Source organism: Panthera leo, chromosome B2 (genome assembly GCF_018350215.1).
Source record: "Panthera leo isolate Ple1 chromosome B2, P.leo_Ple1_pat1.1, whole genome shotgun sequence".
Classification (NCBI taxonomy): Eukaryota; Metazoa; Chordata; class Mammalia; order Carnivora; family Felidae; genus Panthera; species Panthera leo.
In genome coordinates, this window is record NC_056683.1 from 106,628,521 (window position 1) to 106,640,864 (window position 12,344).

General features: G+C 40.7%; 1 protein-coding gene across 2 annotated transcripts in view; it reads right to left on the reverse strand.

The window, feature by feature from the left end:
• Positions 1–4,269: 4,269 nt before the first annotated feature.
• Positions 4,270–12,344, reverse strand: part of MCM9 (minichromosome maintenance 9 homologous recombination repair factor) — a 111,167-nt gene continuing 103,092 nt past the window's right edge. For both annotated transcript variants that reach the window (XM_042939706.1, XM_042939707.1), the window contains 3 exons: positions 10,749–10,831; positions 10,116–10,261; positions 4,270–6,044 (listed from right to left, as the gene is read on the reverse strand). In XM_042939706.1, the coding sequence (XP_042795640.1) occupies positions 4,577–6,044; positions 10,116–10,261; positions 10,749–10,831 (1,697 nt within the window). In that variant the 3' untranslated portion in view covers positions 4,270–4,576. The remainder of the gene's footprint in view (positions 6,045–10,115; positions 10,262–10,748; positions 10,832–12,344) is intronic.

Below are 12,344 nucleotides of genomic sequence, written 5' to 3' on the forward strand. Positions count from 1 at the left end.
AGAGAAAGGAACAGCAGGGAGCCAGGCCTCAAGGTAGATCAAAAGCTGCAAGGCACCAGAGAAACCCCAAGTTAGCACAGAGAACAGGGCTGCAGAGAGGGACAGTACTTGGGAGCACGCTCACCACGAGAAGTGGCGATAAGGGACCTTGAGAACCCCAGAGAGGCTGAGAGAACTTTTCAGTTCCAGGGTCATGTAGGCTGGTTAAACTTTGTTTCCTGCCCTTAATGAGATTCCCCGCCATACCCTTGCAGTGAACCTTTTATTTCAGCTAGCCTCTGAAGTTTTCCTGTTTTGTAACTCAGTAGTACCTGAATCAGAAATGCTTAATCCTCTTTTATGGACAAGAGCCTTGTAGACAGCAAGGTCATACTGCTGGCTACTGATCACTCGGTTCTAGAAACCAATTCGCCTGATTCTCAATTTGCTAGGCTTCCTGGTCTTCTTTATGTACCAGTAGGTACTGAAGAAGTCAGATCAGATGTGTTAAGTAGTATTACCATACTGGCTTGGTTTATTATGAAAGTCCTAAATTAAACCATGTTTGCCCCCACATAAAAATGCACCTGATTCAAACGTTTGCTTTCTGGTGGTTCAACTTGGCCAACGCTTAAGGTTCTAACCAAACATACAGAAGAGTGGCCTAAAAACCATTTGTGCCCGGAGATAAATAACTTATCTCCCCCTACTTCCTGGGGGAGATCAGGCCCAGTGTATAAATCCTATTTCCCTTCTGAGACTTTATTTTGAATCAGAGTATTTACATAGACACATCAACAATTTAGTTAAGCCTAACTTGACAGAAATGTCAAGTTTCAAATATGAAATACAATATTTAATACATTAACAGTAATGTTAATATTTAATAAAAATTTAATACAAATATTAAATTTAGATGCATTTTTAAGCCTTTAAAAAGGGAACTGATATAAGAACAACAGAAAAGTGTATCACAGGGAGCAATTTCTATAGCTTCCTGTGCATGTCTTCTGAGAAACAGTGAAGGGGGTATGTGGGTAATGGCTCCCCATATACCTGGGGGGGCTATGGCACTTGTTGCATGGGACATAGATGGCAAAACCCCTATGGGAGTACTAACGTGAGCCAGGAGCCTTCTTTTATCTTCTTGAATGTTAACAATGGGAGATATTATTCTGAACACTGAGGAATTTGCACTGGCCTCGTCTGCCACCCTGTGAGTTCGTTAGATTTGGAAGGAGGCCGTCTGGAAGGTTAACCTGGCTGGCAGGTAGGCCCTAGTGACCCAGACTTTCAGTGTGGGTTGGTTCTGAATTCCCAAATGTTGTGGACTGGCTAAAAGTGACCTCAAGGTATCCTTGACGTATCCTCAAGGTATCCTGGTTGACCCGCGATTTTCCCTACAATTGTTCTTGCAATAAGTCTACCAGCGAGGCAGCTTTAGCACTTGAGGAAAACATAGAAATCAGGTACAGTGTTTGTGGGAATTCAAATTTGGCAACCAAGAGGAGATCTCTATTATTAAAGTTTTGGTATAGCTTCTGAAAAAGTTTAAAGCTTAAGCCGAACAGTTAAAGATATCAGAATAATAAGCTTATTCTGTCTGCATTTCTGAGAAACACTAAAAATTATAATAAAATCCCTACTAGAAATTTTAGACTACCACATATACACTGAAGACATTATCTTTTACAGGTTCAGAAAACTCCTCTCTTTTACATAATTATAAGAGAGTTAAAATTCTGGTTTGGTCTCACAAATTAGGTGTAATTCTACATTACTAAAATGTTTTAAAGGAGTTCACTGGCCTGAAATAAAAGTATTCTGACATGTTGATGCAGAATTAAGGGTTATTTTTATACTTTCCCTTATTGACCAGAAATATGATTTTTGAGACTGTACATACTCCCCCAAGATGCCCATGTGCTTCTTTGGTACATGCTAAATACCATATAAGAGAAAGTCTTGTGAAATCACATAGTGTAAGAAAAACAGGACACAGCAGGATAGAATGTGACCTCACGACATTAGACATTTTCAGCTCTAAACTATTATAGGGAGCAAACAGCAGTGGTAGTACTTTTGACCCTGCATACCCTTAAGACCATGAGTTTGGCCTGTAATACCATCGGCCTATAAAGGGAATACACTGCCTTAGGGGGTAGCTGATTCTAAGACTAGAGGCAGGAAAAAAATCAAAATGTGTCTGGAACGTGCTGTTATTTTCAGATACTACGGATACTTTTAGAATGTCAGAGTCCTAAAAGGACATCGGCATCAACATAATGGGACTTCCTATTGACCAAGTTGTCAGATTTTGACCATCAAACACAAGCACAGCAAGGTAGTCGTAACCCGAAAGCAGGCTGTGATACAAGTTTAATTTTTTAGTAAGTAGGGGAATGTTCATATTGAACATATTTTATTCCTTCTAATAAGTTTGTCTATTTACAATATTTACAAAGTTATTTCTAACTGGGTAAGCATCAAAGAAATACATGGAACCTGTAATTTAGCCAAATGATCCTGACAGAAGAAGGTGCTAAAATAAAAAATAGGGTGGATTTATTAGCATAAATAATAGGATGCATGGTGGGTACAAAGAATAACCAGGTAGCAGGTGGCACAGGTGGTCATATACAATAATTAAGGAAGAGAGACAATTTAACACTGTATTTTAAAACATGAATTATTCAATGTCCTGAAGAGATAAGTACATAAATCCCTCATTACCAAGAAGTGCAAGCTCTAGAATCAAGATTCCCAATAAGGAACACAGCCATTTTAAATAATGAAAACAGAACATATCAAAATACCCTAGTGACAAAGCCAACAGGTTACGTACTGCCAGCCATGCAAAGCTTTAATACATCGTTACTGCAAGAGATACCAAGTTTCAAAGACAAACATTTATAGGAGGAGGACTTAAAAGTTTACCACAAAAACAAAAACCAAACCCAAAACAACAGCTCGGCATGGTGACTCAGTTTCAATTGTCCCAGTCTACACAATCAGACTAGACTGTGTCTAGACCAAGATTCAACCTGTCGATAACCCAGATCCTCTCTCTTTCCCTCATTTCTAGTCAGACTATTGAAACTCAGGAAAGTACTAATACTGAGACATTAGGGACAGATCACATTAAGAATCATACTACACTGGGAAGTTATTAAGTACAGAAGGAAGAAGAAATTACCTAAACTATAATCTTAATGTTTCGGAATAAGTTGAGGTGAATGTGCAATAGTACATTTTACAATCACTGCTTATTTATGTCTCTCGCCAGCTGTTTAAGGTGTTATTTCAAAAGACTCATCAATTTGTACTCACAGTTTAACATTTTTCAGAAAATGTAATTAGTCAATTTTGAAATTAATGTTTAAATGCTCAAGAAAATTTGAGGTTCCTTAATATTTTGGTATGAACTTAATGAAACAATCATTAAACAAAGTACAGGTAGTTTTGGGTACTCTTTACATCTAAAAGCCCCTCAGACAATGGAAGCCTCTATTAATTATTGTTTTAAAAATTCATAATTCAGAAGAGAAAGTCTGTAATTAAGAAATCCTAACAGCTCCTGCTAGAATCCAAAGGAAAAAGTGATTTTAAAAGGACTTAAGAAAGACAAAGCTTGAGATGTCTATTCCTACCAAACACAGCCATCATTTGCTTGGTTCTAAAGACAAATGAATCATAACTTAGTAGGAATCATATTTCCATATTAACCACTTGGGTAGATGCCACGATACATGATTGAGATTACTACACGCTCTCCTAACCACAGGATTTAAGTTGTGTTGAAGGTAGCCACCCCCACCCCGGCCTCCCCCCCCCCCCCCCCCCCCCCCCCCCCCCCCGCCAATGATACAAAGAATCTGAAGCACAAAATGTTAGCTCAAGACAACAGGGAAAACTCAAAAGGTGAATACTTCAGAAAGCTACTGTTTGACCAGTTGCCAGATCTTTAAGAATACCATGGAACTGTAAGGATGCCTCCTAAAGAAGGAAAAGCATTAGCACATCTAATTTGACACATGAGAATAAACACAAAAATATTAGAAAAGTCACATCATTTTGGCAAATTACAATATTCATCACACTCAGCACATCTTGGGTGAAGGAAAAAAAAAAAAGAATATTGTTCACCTAACCTGTTAACTTTATGAGGGCTACCTTCCTGGCATTTGTTCCTAAGTAAATGAAAGAAATGATCTCCCGAAAACCCAACCTCCATTAAAACAAAACAAAACAAAACAAAAAAAAACAAAAAAAAACAACAGAACAAAACCAACAAAAAACCAACCCAAAAGAAACAGAAACATCTTTGGGAATACAAGTATTACATTTGCAAAATTAAGCACAATTTCAATTAATTCAAGTGCTGGTATGACACTGCCCGACTGCCAGACACTGATTATATGACTTTTCAAGTCATGAAGGTAAAGCTGAAATTATAAAACCTGTCGGGGGTGCTGGTATTCTAAATGGAACTCATTATGGCCAAGAGTTTTTGTTCACATATAAACACCACGTCAATATCCCAAAGGTGCCGTGTTGAGCTGGGGAGGCTGAAATTTGACCTGAAAGCTTTTCATGATTATGGTTTTTTTCTCATTTCTTCATCCCAATCAAAATCCAATGCTTCGTCATCTAGTTCTGATAAAGTAAAGAGAGATTTTTTGGAAAGAGCCAATCTCTCAGTGGACCCGTCTAGCTGGAAAGTTCTCCTCTTCTTGCCAGGCACTGGAGCTGCAGTCCCAGGAGGAGGGCTTGGGCCTCTCTCTCCCTGGTTCACACTTTCAGGAGGAGGAAGGGATTCCGGTTTGGATTCAGAGGGGCAAGTAAAGGAGAAGTTTGCCAATTTGGCTAATGTGCAGGAGTGAACCTTGCTGCTTTTGTTACTGCTTGAGACCTCTTCCTTTCTGTCTCTTTGACAAGTAAGATGAGAATGCTCAGTCTTGTTCTCAAGTTCTACTTCAGGCTGGATGGTTCTCCTTTCAGGGATATGTTTGCTCTCCTCTCTTGACCTGTCTTCCTCTGGTGGCTTCCGGGACACCTGCTTTGCCTCATTCTGTGGCTGGTTTGAGTTCCTGCCTCCTGAGGGAGAGGCCAACTTTTGGGGACCCTTCACAGGCGAGGTTGAGTCTCTGCTTGCAACGTGGGGAGTTTCAGGACCTGGGACGGCTACTTCAGTTGTGCCCAGAGACACATGACTGTGGTCTTCAGGGGAATGGATCAGTTTCGACTTTGGTTTGAAAGTAAATTTTGCTAGTTTGGCCAACGGGGGACCTGGACTCTCGGCATGTTCAAGTTCAGGCTCTTCCCTCTGAGCAAGGGATTTCTGTCTCGTTCTTTTGGGAGTTTCCCACGCTCCCTGTAGGCTGTGTACAGGACCAGAGTGAGGATGAGGAGAACCTGTGGGCCGTGAAGGCGCCCTGGAGGGATTCCTGTACAGCTCCTGGGCCCTCGCCTTGTGCAGCGTGTGCAGTTTCCTGGAGACATGATGCATCAGTACCGAGTCCGGCTCACCAGCAGGCACTGCCATTTCAGAAACCATTGCTGCCTTTTTTGCCTCTTTACCTTCCACATTATCTGGCCTTGATGGAGCTTCTGCCTCTCCTGGTGCTAGAAGCTGTCCAGTTTCCAATTTGCTCCTTTGGCCTGGCTCATTCCTTTCCTTACCCTGAGATTTGTTCCGGAAGATTTTCAAAGCCGTTTTCCCCCCAGTTGTTTTGGGAGACACAGGAACAGTGTTTTTGGGCTCAATCTGATGAGCTGCTATGCAGTCAAACCAGTCCAAACTCTCATCTTTGCTGTATTTGTGCTCAGGTAAATGTTTTCTATTTGTTGATGTATTAGGCCCCAGGGGGGAGAGGGGACCGGGAAGTGGGCTTCCCTCAGGACTGCCTCCAGCAGAGGACGTCAGCATGCTACAGTTCACTTCCTGCCGTGCTGACCAGATTCTGGACTTGCATTCTTCTCCTGGATCATTTTTCAAGGATCCTGGGTTAGTCTCTGCCTCCACTGCCTGGGGCTGGGATTGGTACGCACTCTGATTCTGTAACCTGTGGCAGAGATAAATAAGGAAAACATGTATTGAAGAGAAGAGAATTTTTAACCTTTCCATTTCTTTAGTCTCTGAGATGCCATCTAAAGACTTCAGTCCAACATAATTCCAAGTTAATACCAAATACAGTCTCTTAGAGCAGCAGAAGGAAATTATCCTTTCTCAGCAGTATAGAATTTAAGTGCTTTGATCATCATTTTAAAACTGAAATGAAATAAAGGAAATGAAGTAACAGGTTTGTCTACATCTTTAGATCTCTCTGAAAGTCCATTTAATTCATTTAAGATTGCTTGAAGATCAGTGTAAAATGCTTGTTCTTATCTCTCCTGTTACATGTTCCACTACAACACAGGCTTCTAACTATCTGCACAGTGGACGGGTGCTGATCGGGTGGTTCTTTCGTAGGCAGTCTGCAGGTCAGAAACAGAGTGGAAGCCCAGAGATTATGATCTCCTCACATCTCTTCACCTGAGTACTGAATTTTAGTGCACCTAAAAGTCCCCTTCCTTGGGAGTAGAGACTGTGATCCCGCTGGCCCTGTGGCATCACATTCATGGCACACCTCCCCCAAGCAAGTGTGACATCTTTCCTGCAAAGTGTAGCCATTTCAACACATGTTCTGGGCAGCTACTCTCTATCCAGCTGACACAGAGGTGAAACCTACTGACCTTCCAGAATGAAGGGTCTGATCAGTGATAGTCATTTTCAATCTTGGGCATGCCAGAAATGGAAATAATGCCAGAGGATCAACTTCCAACAGAGATGACAGTTTCTCAAAAGGAATAGCTTCGCAGTATAAGGGGCAACATGATCCCACTTCCATGTGTTAAATATGAAAAGAACTAAGCCAAAGAGCAGACGAGTAAGTTATTCTAAAAATCATGTGTAATCACAGAAAAAGGTATAGAAGAAAATACATTATATTTAAATGAATTTTAGATTTAAATAGATTTAAATACATTAAAATGTTAATGGTAGGCCTCTCTGGGAAATAAGATTATATGTGATTTTTATCTTTTTAATTTATTACTGTTACTTTTCAAAATACTCTATTAAGAACATGTATTACCTCTTATGATCAGGAAAAAAACCCACAAAAAATTATGATAAAAATACTGGGTTATATTCACTCACTATAGATTTGGACACATCAATACAGCAAAATCCATATTCACCACAGTCACAGCCAAACAAAAAAAAACCCAAAATAGCTTGCAAAATTACTGCTATCAAATATACATCAAATTGGGGTCAGAGATATTCATAATTGTTAAAGCTCCATAAAAAATGTTCTAAAAGACAGTGAATTTAAGGCTAGAATAATTTGGCCCTACCATTTTAGTCTGATTCTGACTTTGGGAATTAAATTCTCCCCTACATAAAATGTTTCCAGTTTTACTATACCTTCCTAAAAGACAATCTCTTTTCATATGAATAGAATGACCACCATTTGAGGCCGGCTGTCACTGGTAGGCATTTTCCAGAAGAAAAGTGTGATAAAAGTACAATAGTTTGATGAGTCATATATGACCACTTTAAGGAATAGACAAGTCTTTCCTGAGGGGATAAACCTATATGCTACGTGGGCTTTTCTCGCTTAACAAAATTAGCCTTAGACGTGCCTTGGAGGTCATGCACTGTCATTTGCAGGGCAACCTGGTTTTGTTACTTTGAGGATCAACACCGGGACATGCCCCTGCATTACAAAGATGTATCAGAAGAAAAGGATATTTTAAGGCAGAATCCTATTTTTTTAGATCATTACCTACCCTTCTTCTTCTTTCCCTCCAGGAGGGTCATTTTGAATTTGGTAAGTTCAACCACTGTTTTTCTATCACATAACACTGATTCTGAGCTTCACATTCCTTTCCTTCCTGAATCCAGCATATGACAGCTTTTGGTAGTCCAAATGTCCAGTTTCTGCTCAGTCAAAATGAGCAGCCTTTCCAAAAGCCAAGCTGGGCCCAGGGCAGGTCTAAAAAGGATCAGCTACATCAGACCATAAAAGAACCAAAGGAGTATCTTTCATCTTAACACTAGGCTCTGGATCATTAAAAAACCAGACCAAGAGAAAAGGGGGTTGATTTTATACAAGGGCACTAGGTATTAGCAACACAAAGCCAGTCCCCAAACTTCCCCCAGGAAGGCTGTGCTGGGGTTTTATGAATTTGAGAGAGAATGCTACTACATGAAGGCAGTGAGTGAAAGGAGAAAAGCCAGGGAAATAATTCTCAAGGTTATACTTGTTCGGTCAACAATCCATCTCAGTCTCTAAATTCTCCTTCAGCAGCCGCTCTGCTTCCACGGGAACTCCTTTCACCAGCTCCCAGCTTTGAGGTCAACGCCAGCTGCCAGACTCAGGGCAATTATTGAGCCACTCACGCTGATCATGAAGATACCCAAATGGATACCTCTGCCATCACTCACTCATGTGTCACAGGTACACCCTCAAAGTCTAGCTTTTTAGAAGCTCATGTATGCAGGGAGCATGCAAACATTGAAGTCTGGGCAAAAATTCTCTAGGTAATGCACATGACATGTTCCTTCCCACATTTTAACAAATCATTACAAAGCTGAGTTTTGAAACATTGCTTTTGTCATTCTTGAGTTGTTACCCTGTTGGAGGAGAAACAGGTTTCCCTCTTTAACAAAATACATCATTCTCACTGGAGACTTTTTGTCTGTTAAATATGTGAAATTTTAAAGGTCATGAATCTGCGCATGTACGGAAGGAAAATGATGATGCTGAAGGGAGGGTCAGAGCTGTTGCTAATGGACCAGGAGGGCCTTTCACAGGTAAAGGTCACTACTAGTTATCTCCACTTCTCAAACTTTCAAAACATCCTATTCGGCTGGCTCGAAAGCAATCTGGGCCTCAGTGTTCTACCTGATTTTCTTTCACCAGGGTTACATAAAGATCAAACATTTGTTATGCTTGGAAGAGAGCTTTAAAACCATTAAGAATAAAATTAAAATATTAATAAACACTATGATTCTTCATGTAAACTCCCTTGCACATGGTCCTTTCCTGGCAAGGAAAAATGATAAAGTCAAATTATGATAATATTTTGTGGCTGGGTCTAGCCTGGGGTAGACTGACCTCCTGGAGTTCAACTTCCTCTTTCTTAACAGCATTCCCAGCCACCTTTCTAAATGGCACCGCTCTACCTATATCGACCCAAAGAAAGAGAAGAGGATGAAGTAGTGGTAGTGAACAGAATAAATCCCATTTACCAAGGCTTCTTGATTCCATGGAAACTGCATGTCTTGGGTGTGAACTGTGAGTAGCCAACCTTGGTGCTTCTCATGTAATTGGGAACCGGTGGTATAAATTCAGTAAATTAATACACAGTTTACCATATATAGTAAAGAACCTGCCAGTGTTCTCCATGAGGCTCACCAAACCAGCAAGCCAAGGAAATGTAGCTACGGAAGGTGGTCTCCAAAGATGGCAGCCATCAATTCCCCCATTCCTGTATGTCTATGTCACTCCTCCCATCAAGAGGTGGTGTCTATTTTCCCCTACCTTGCATGGGGGCTGACCCTGTGTCTTGCTCTGACCTATAAAATGTGGCAGAAATGATGCTGTATCAGTTCTGGCCCAGCTCATAAGAGGCCTGCTGGCTTCCATTTTTGCTCTGTTGGAGCATTAAGCTACCATGTCAGAATTCCGACTCCCCTGTGGTAAAGAGAGCCCCTGGCCATTTAAGCCACCTCCACTAAGGCACAACAAATGTGAGGGAAACCATTCTGGATGTTCCAGTTCCACCTGAGCTCCCAGCTAAATTCAAGTATATGAGTGATCCCAGCCGACACTATGTGGAGTAGAGATAAACGAATTTACGACTCTCAGAAAAGTGAGCAATAAAATGGTGGTAGTGGTGGTTTTCTTTTTGTTTCTTTAAGCCACCAAGCTTTGGGGTAGTTGATTATACAGCAACAGACAACTGAAACAATCCCCTACAGATAGTACAGACAGATTTTCCACTTAATTTCCACTTCCTTCATTTCACTAAGTGTCAAACAAGGATTTTCCATTATAAGCCTTTTCTTGGATTTCTCTTCTCACCTTTCAAGTCTTCTTAGCTCTTCACTCAAGAGGTTGTGCAGCTCCAGCTTTTCCAGAATGAGTTCACACTGCCTCTGGTACTGCTGCAGAGGGTTTTCAGGAAAGGAAGTGTGAAGTGCATTCACACCTCCTAGCAGTGCACCTCCCTGAAGGGGTATCGAGAAAATGGAAAATACCAGAGAGAGTCAACCAGTCAGCCTGCATAGAGGAAGCATACGCTGGAGGCCACTGATCCCAGATCGGCCCTCTCTACTCCCATCCTGACTGTCAGTCAACTGGGCCTTTTGCAAATTTCAACAGTTCTCTCCCTCCAGTTCCTGGTGGCAAGAACTGCTCCAGGAAGCACACTGTCACTAGTGGGACCATGAGCGCCCCTCAGACGTGTTGAGGAAAAAAGAGTGACACCCACTGCTGCACACTAGTTGGCAAAAGCAATGCTACTGACGCAAAGAATGCTTCCACGACCATGTTTTCCCCTTCTTTTAAATGGTTTCCTTTGGATATATTTCCTGAAATTATTAGATCTAGATTATGATCACTTTTACAACTCCTGATATGCTATAAATTGTCTTTTTTTTTTTTTTTTACATGCTTATAGTTAGAGTTCAAATATTAGGTGCAAAATACCCTTACCTGCATCGAGGATTCCATTACTGACACTGCTGTAATAGCATCTTCCAGAGTCACAGTGTCACGAAACATCAGGCGAGCATGAGCTAAGAAAATTATGAAGACAGAAATTTTTTGATGCACATCTGAGGTGATAAATGTAATACTTTACCTGACCCCCTGAAAAATTACATTTTATGAATGAGCTACTAGTACCAAATTCATTTTACTAAAACAAGCACAAAAGTCTAATTTATTTCCTTCCTCCCTTCTTCCCTTCCTTCAGTAGGCTCCACACCCAGCCTGGAGCCCTATGCGGGGCTTTAATCACAACCCTGAGATCAAGACCTAAGCCAAAATCAAGAGTCAGACTCTTAACCAAATGAGCCACCCAGGCACCCCACAGAAGTCTAATTTCAATTAGTTTTAAAGTTGTTTCTCTAATGATGGGCCTAATCTTTCACAGCCCATGTCAATTCTGGGTATTTACATGAAAGTACTCTGGGCTCCAACAAAGAAAGGGGTTATATAAGCATATAGCTAATATTCAACAACTTTTAATCTCCATTTAAAAAAATGTTTATTTACTTATTTTGCAGACAGAGAGGGAGAGAGAATCCCAGGCGTTGTCAGCATAGAGCCCAATGCGGGGCTCAATCCCACAAACCATGAGGTCATGACCTGAGCTGAAACCAAGACTCAGACACTTAACTGACTGAGCCACCCAGGTGCCCCATTAATCTTCATTTTCTAGTCTATTATAGAAATACACAATATTAAAGTCATTTCTCATCTCTGGCACTTCTCTTTATCTGTGAGCTTTTCAAAACTACCAAACTCACAAGCCTGCGTTTGGGATACTTGTCTGAATATTAGCTATAAATCCTTGACACAGTGAAGTGTATTTGTTTTATAAAACTTTTTATTAAGTATATATTCTGTCATCATATGATACAGCCAGTTCACACAGAAATTTTTTTAGAATTATTTTAACAAGGGCTAAATATAAAAGCTAGTATTAGAAAAAAAGTCTTGATGTTTGTTTATTTATTTATTTTGAGAGAGACAGAGTGCGAATGAGGGAGAGGCAGAGGGAGACACAGAATCTGAAGCAGGCTCCAGGCTCTGAGCTGTCAGCACAGAGCCCAACACTGGGTCGAACTCACGAACCGTGAGATCATGACCTGAGCTGAAGTTGGATGTTTAACCGACTGAGCCACCCAGGTGCCCCTAGAAAAAAAGTCTTGAGATACATGTTAGTTGTATGTATGCATGTAAGTCTCATGCCTTAGGGTTGGGGTCATCTGTTATGTTAGTGGTAGCCTGTGAATGGCAATTAATGAGAAAAAACCAGATATGCTTCACCGGAAACAACTCTAAACAAGGAAGTATTCCACCGAAAATGCTAACAGACCACCACTGAGAAACAAACGTTAGTAAATAAGACTTTCTAAATGAATCATGTCACCAAGAGTCCTCTTAATGATGCTACACTCTACTCAATACTTATAATCTGTCCTCAGAAGAATGCAGGTTTCATAGCTCAGAGACTTTACTTTTCAAGCAACTATGAACACCTTAGAAAATCTTCTTATTCATCTTTGAATCATGGTGCCAAGC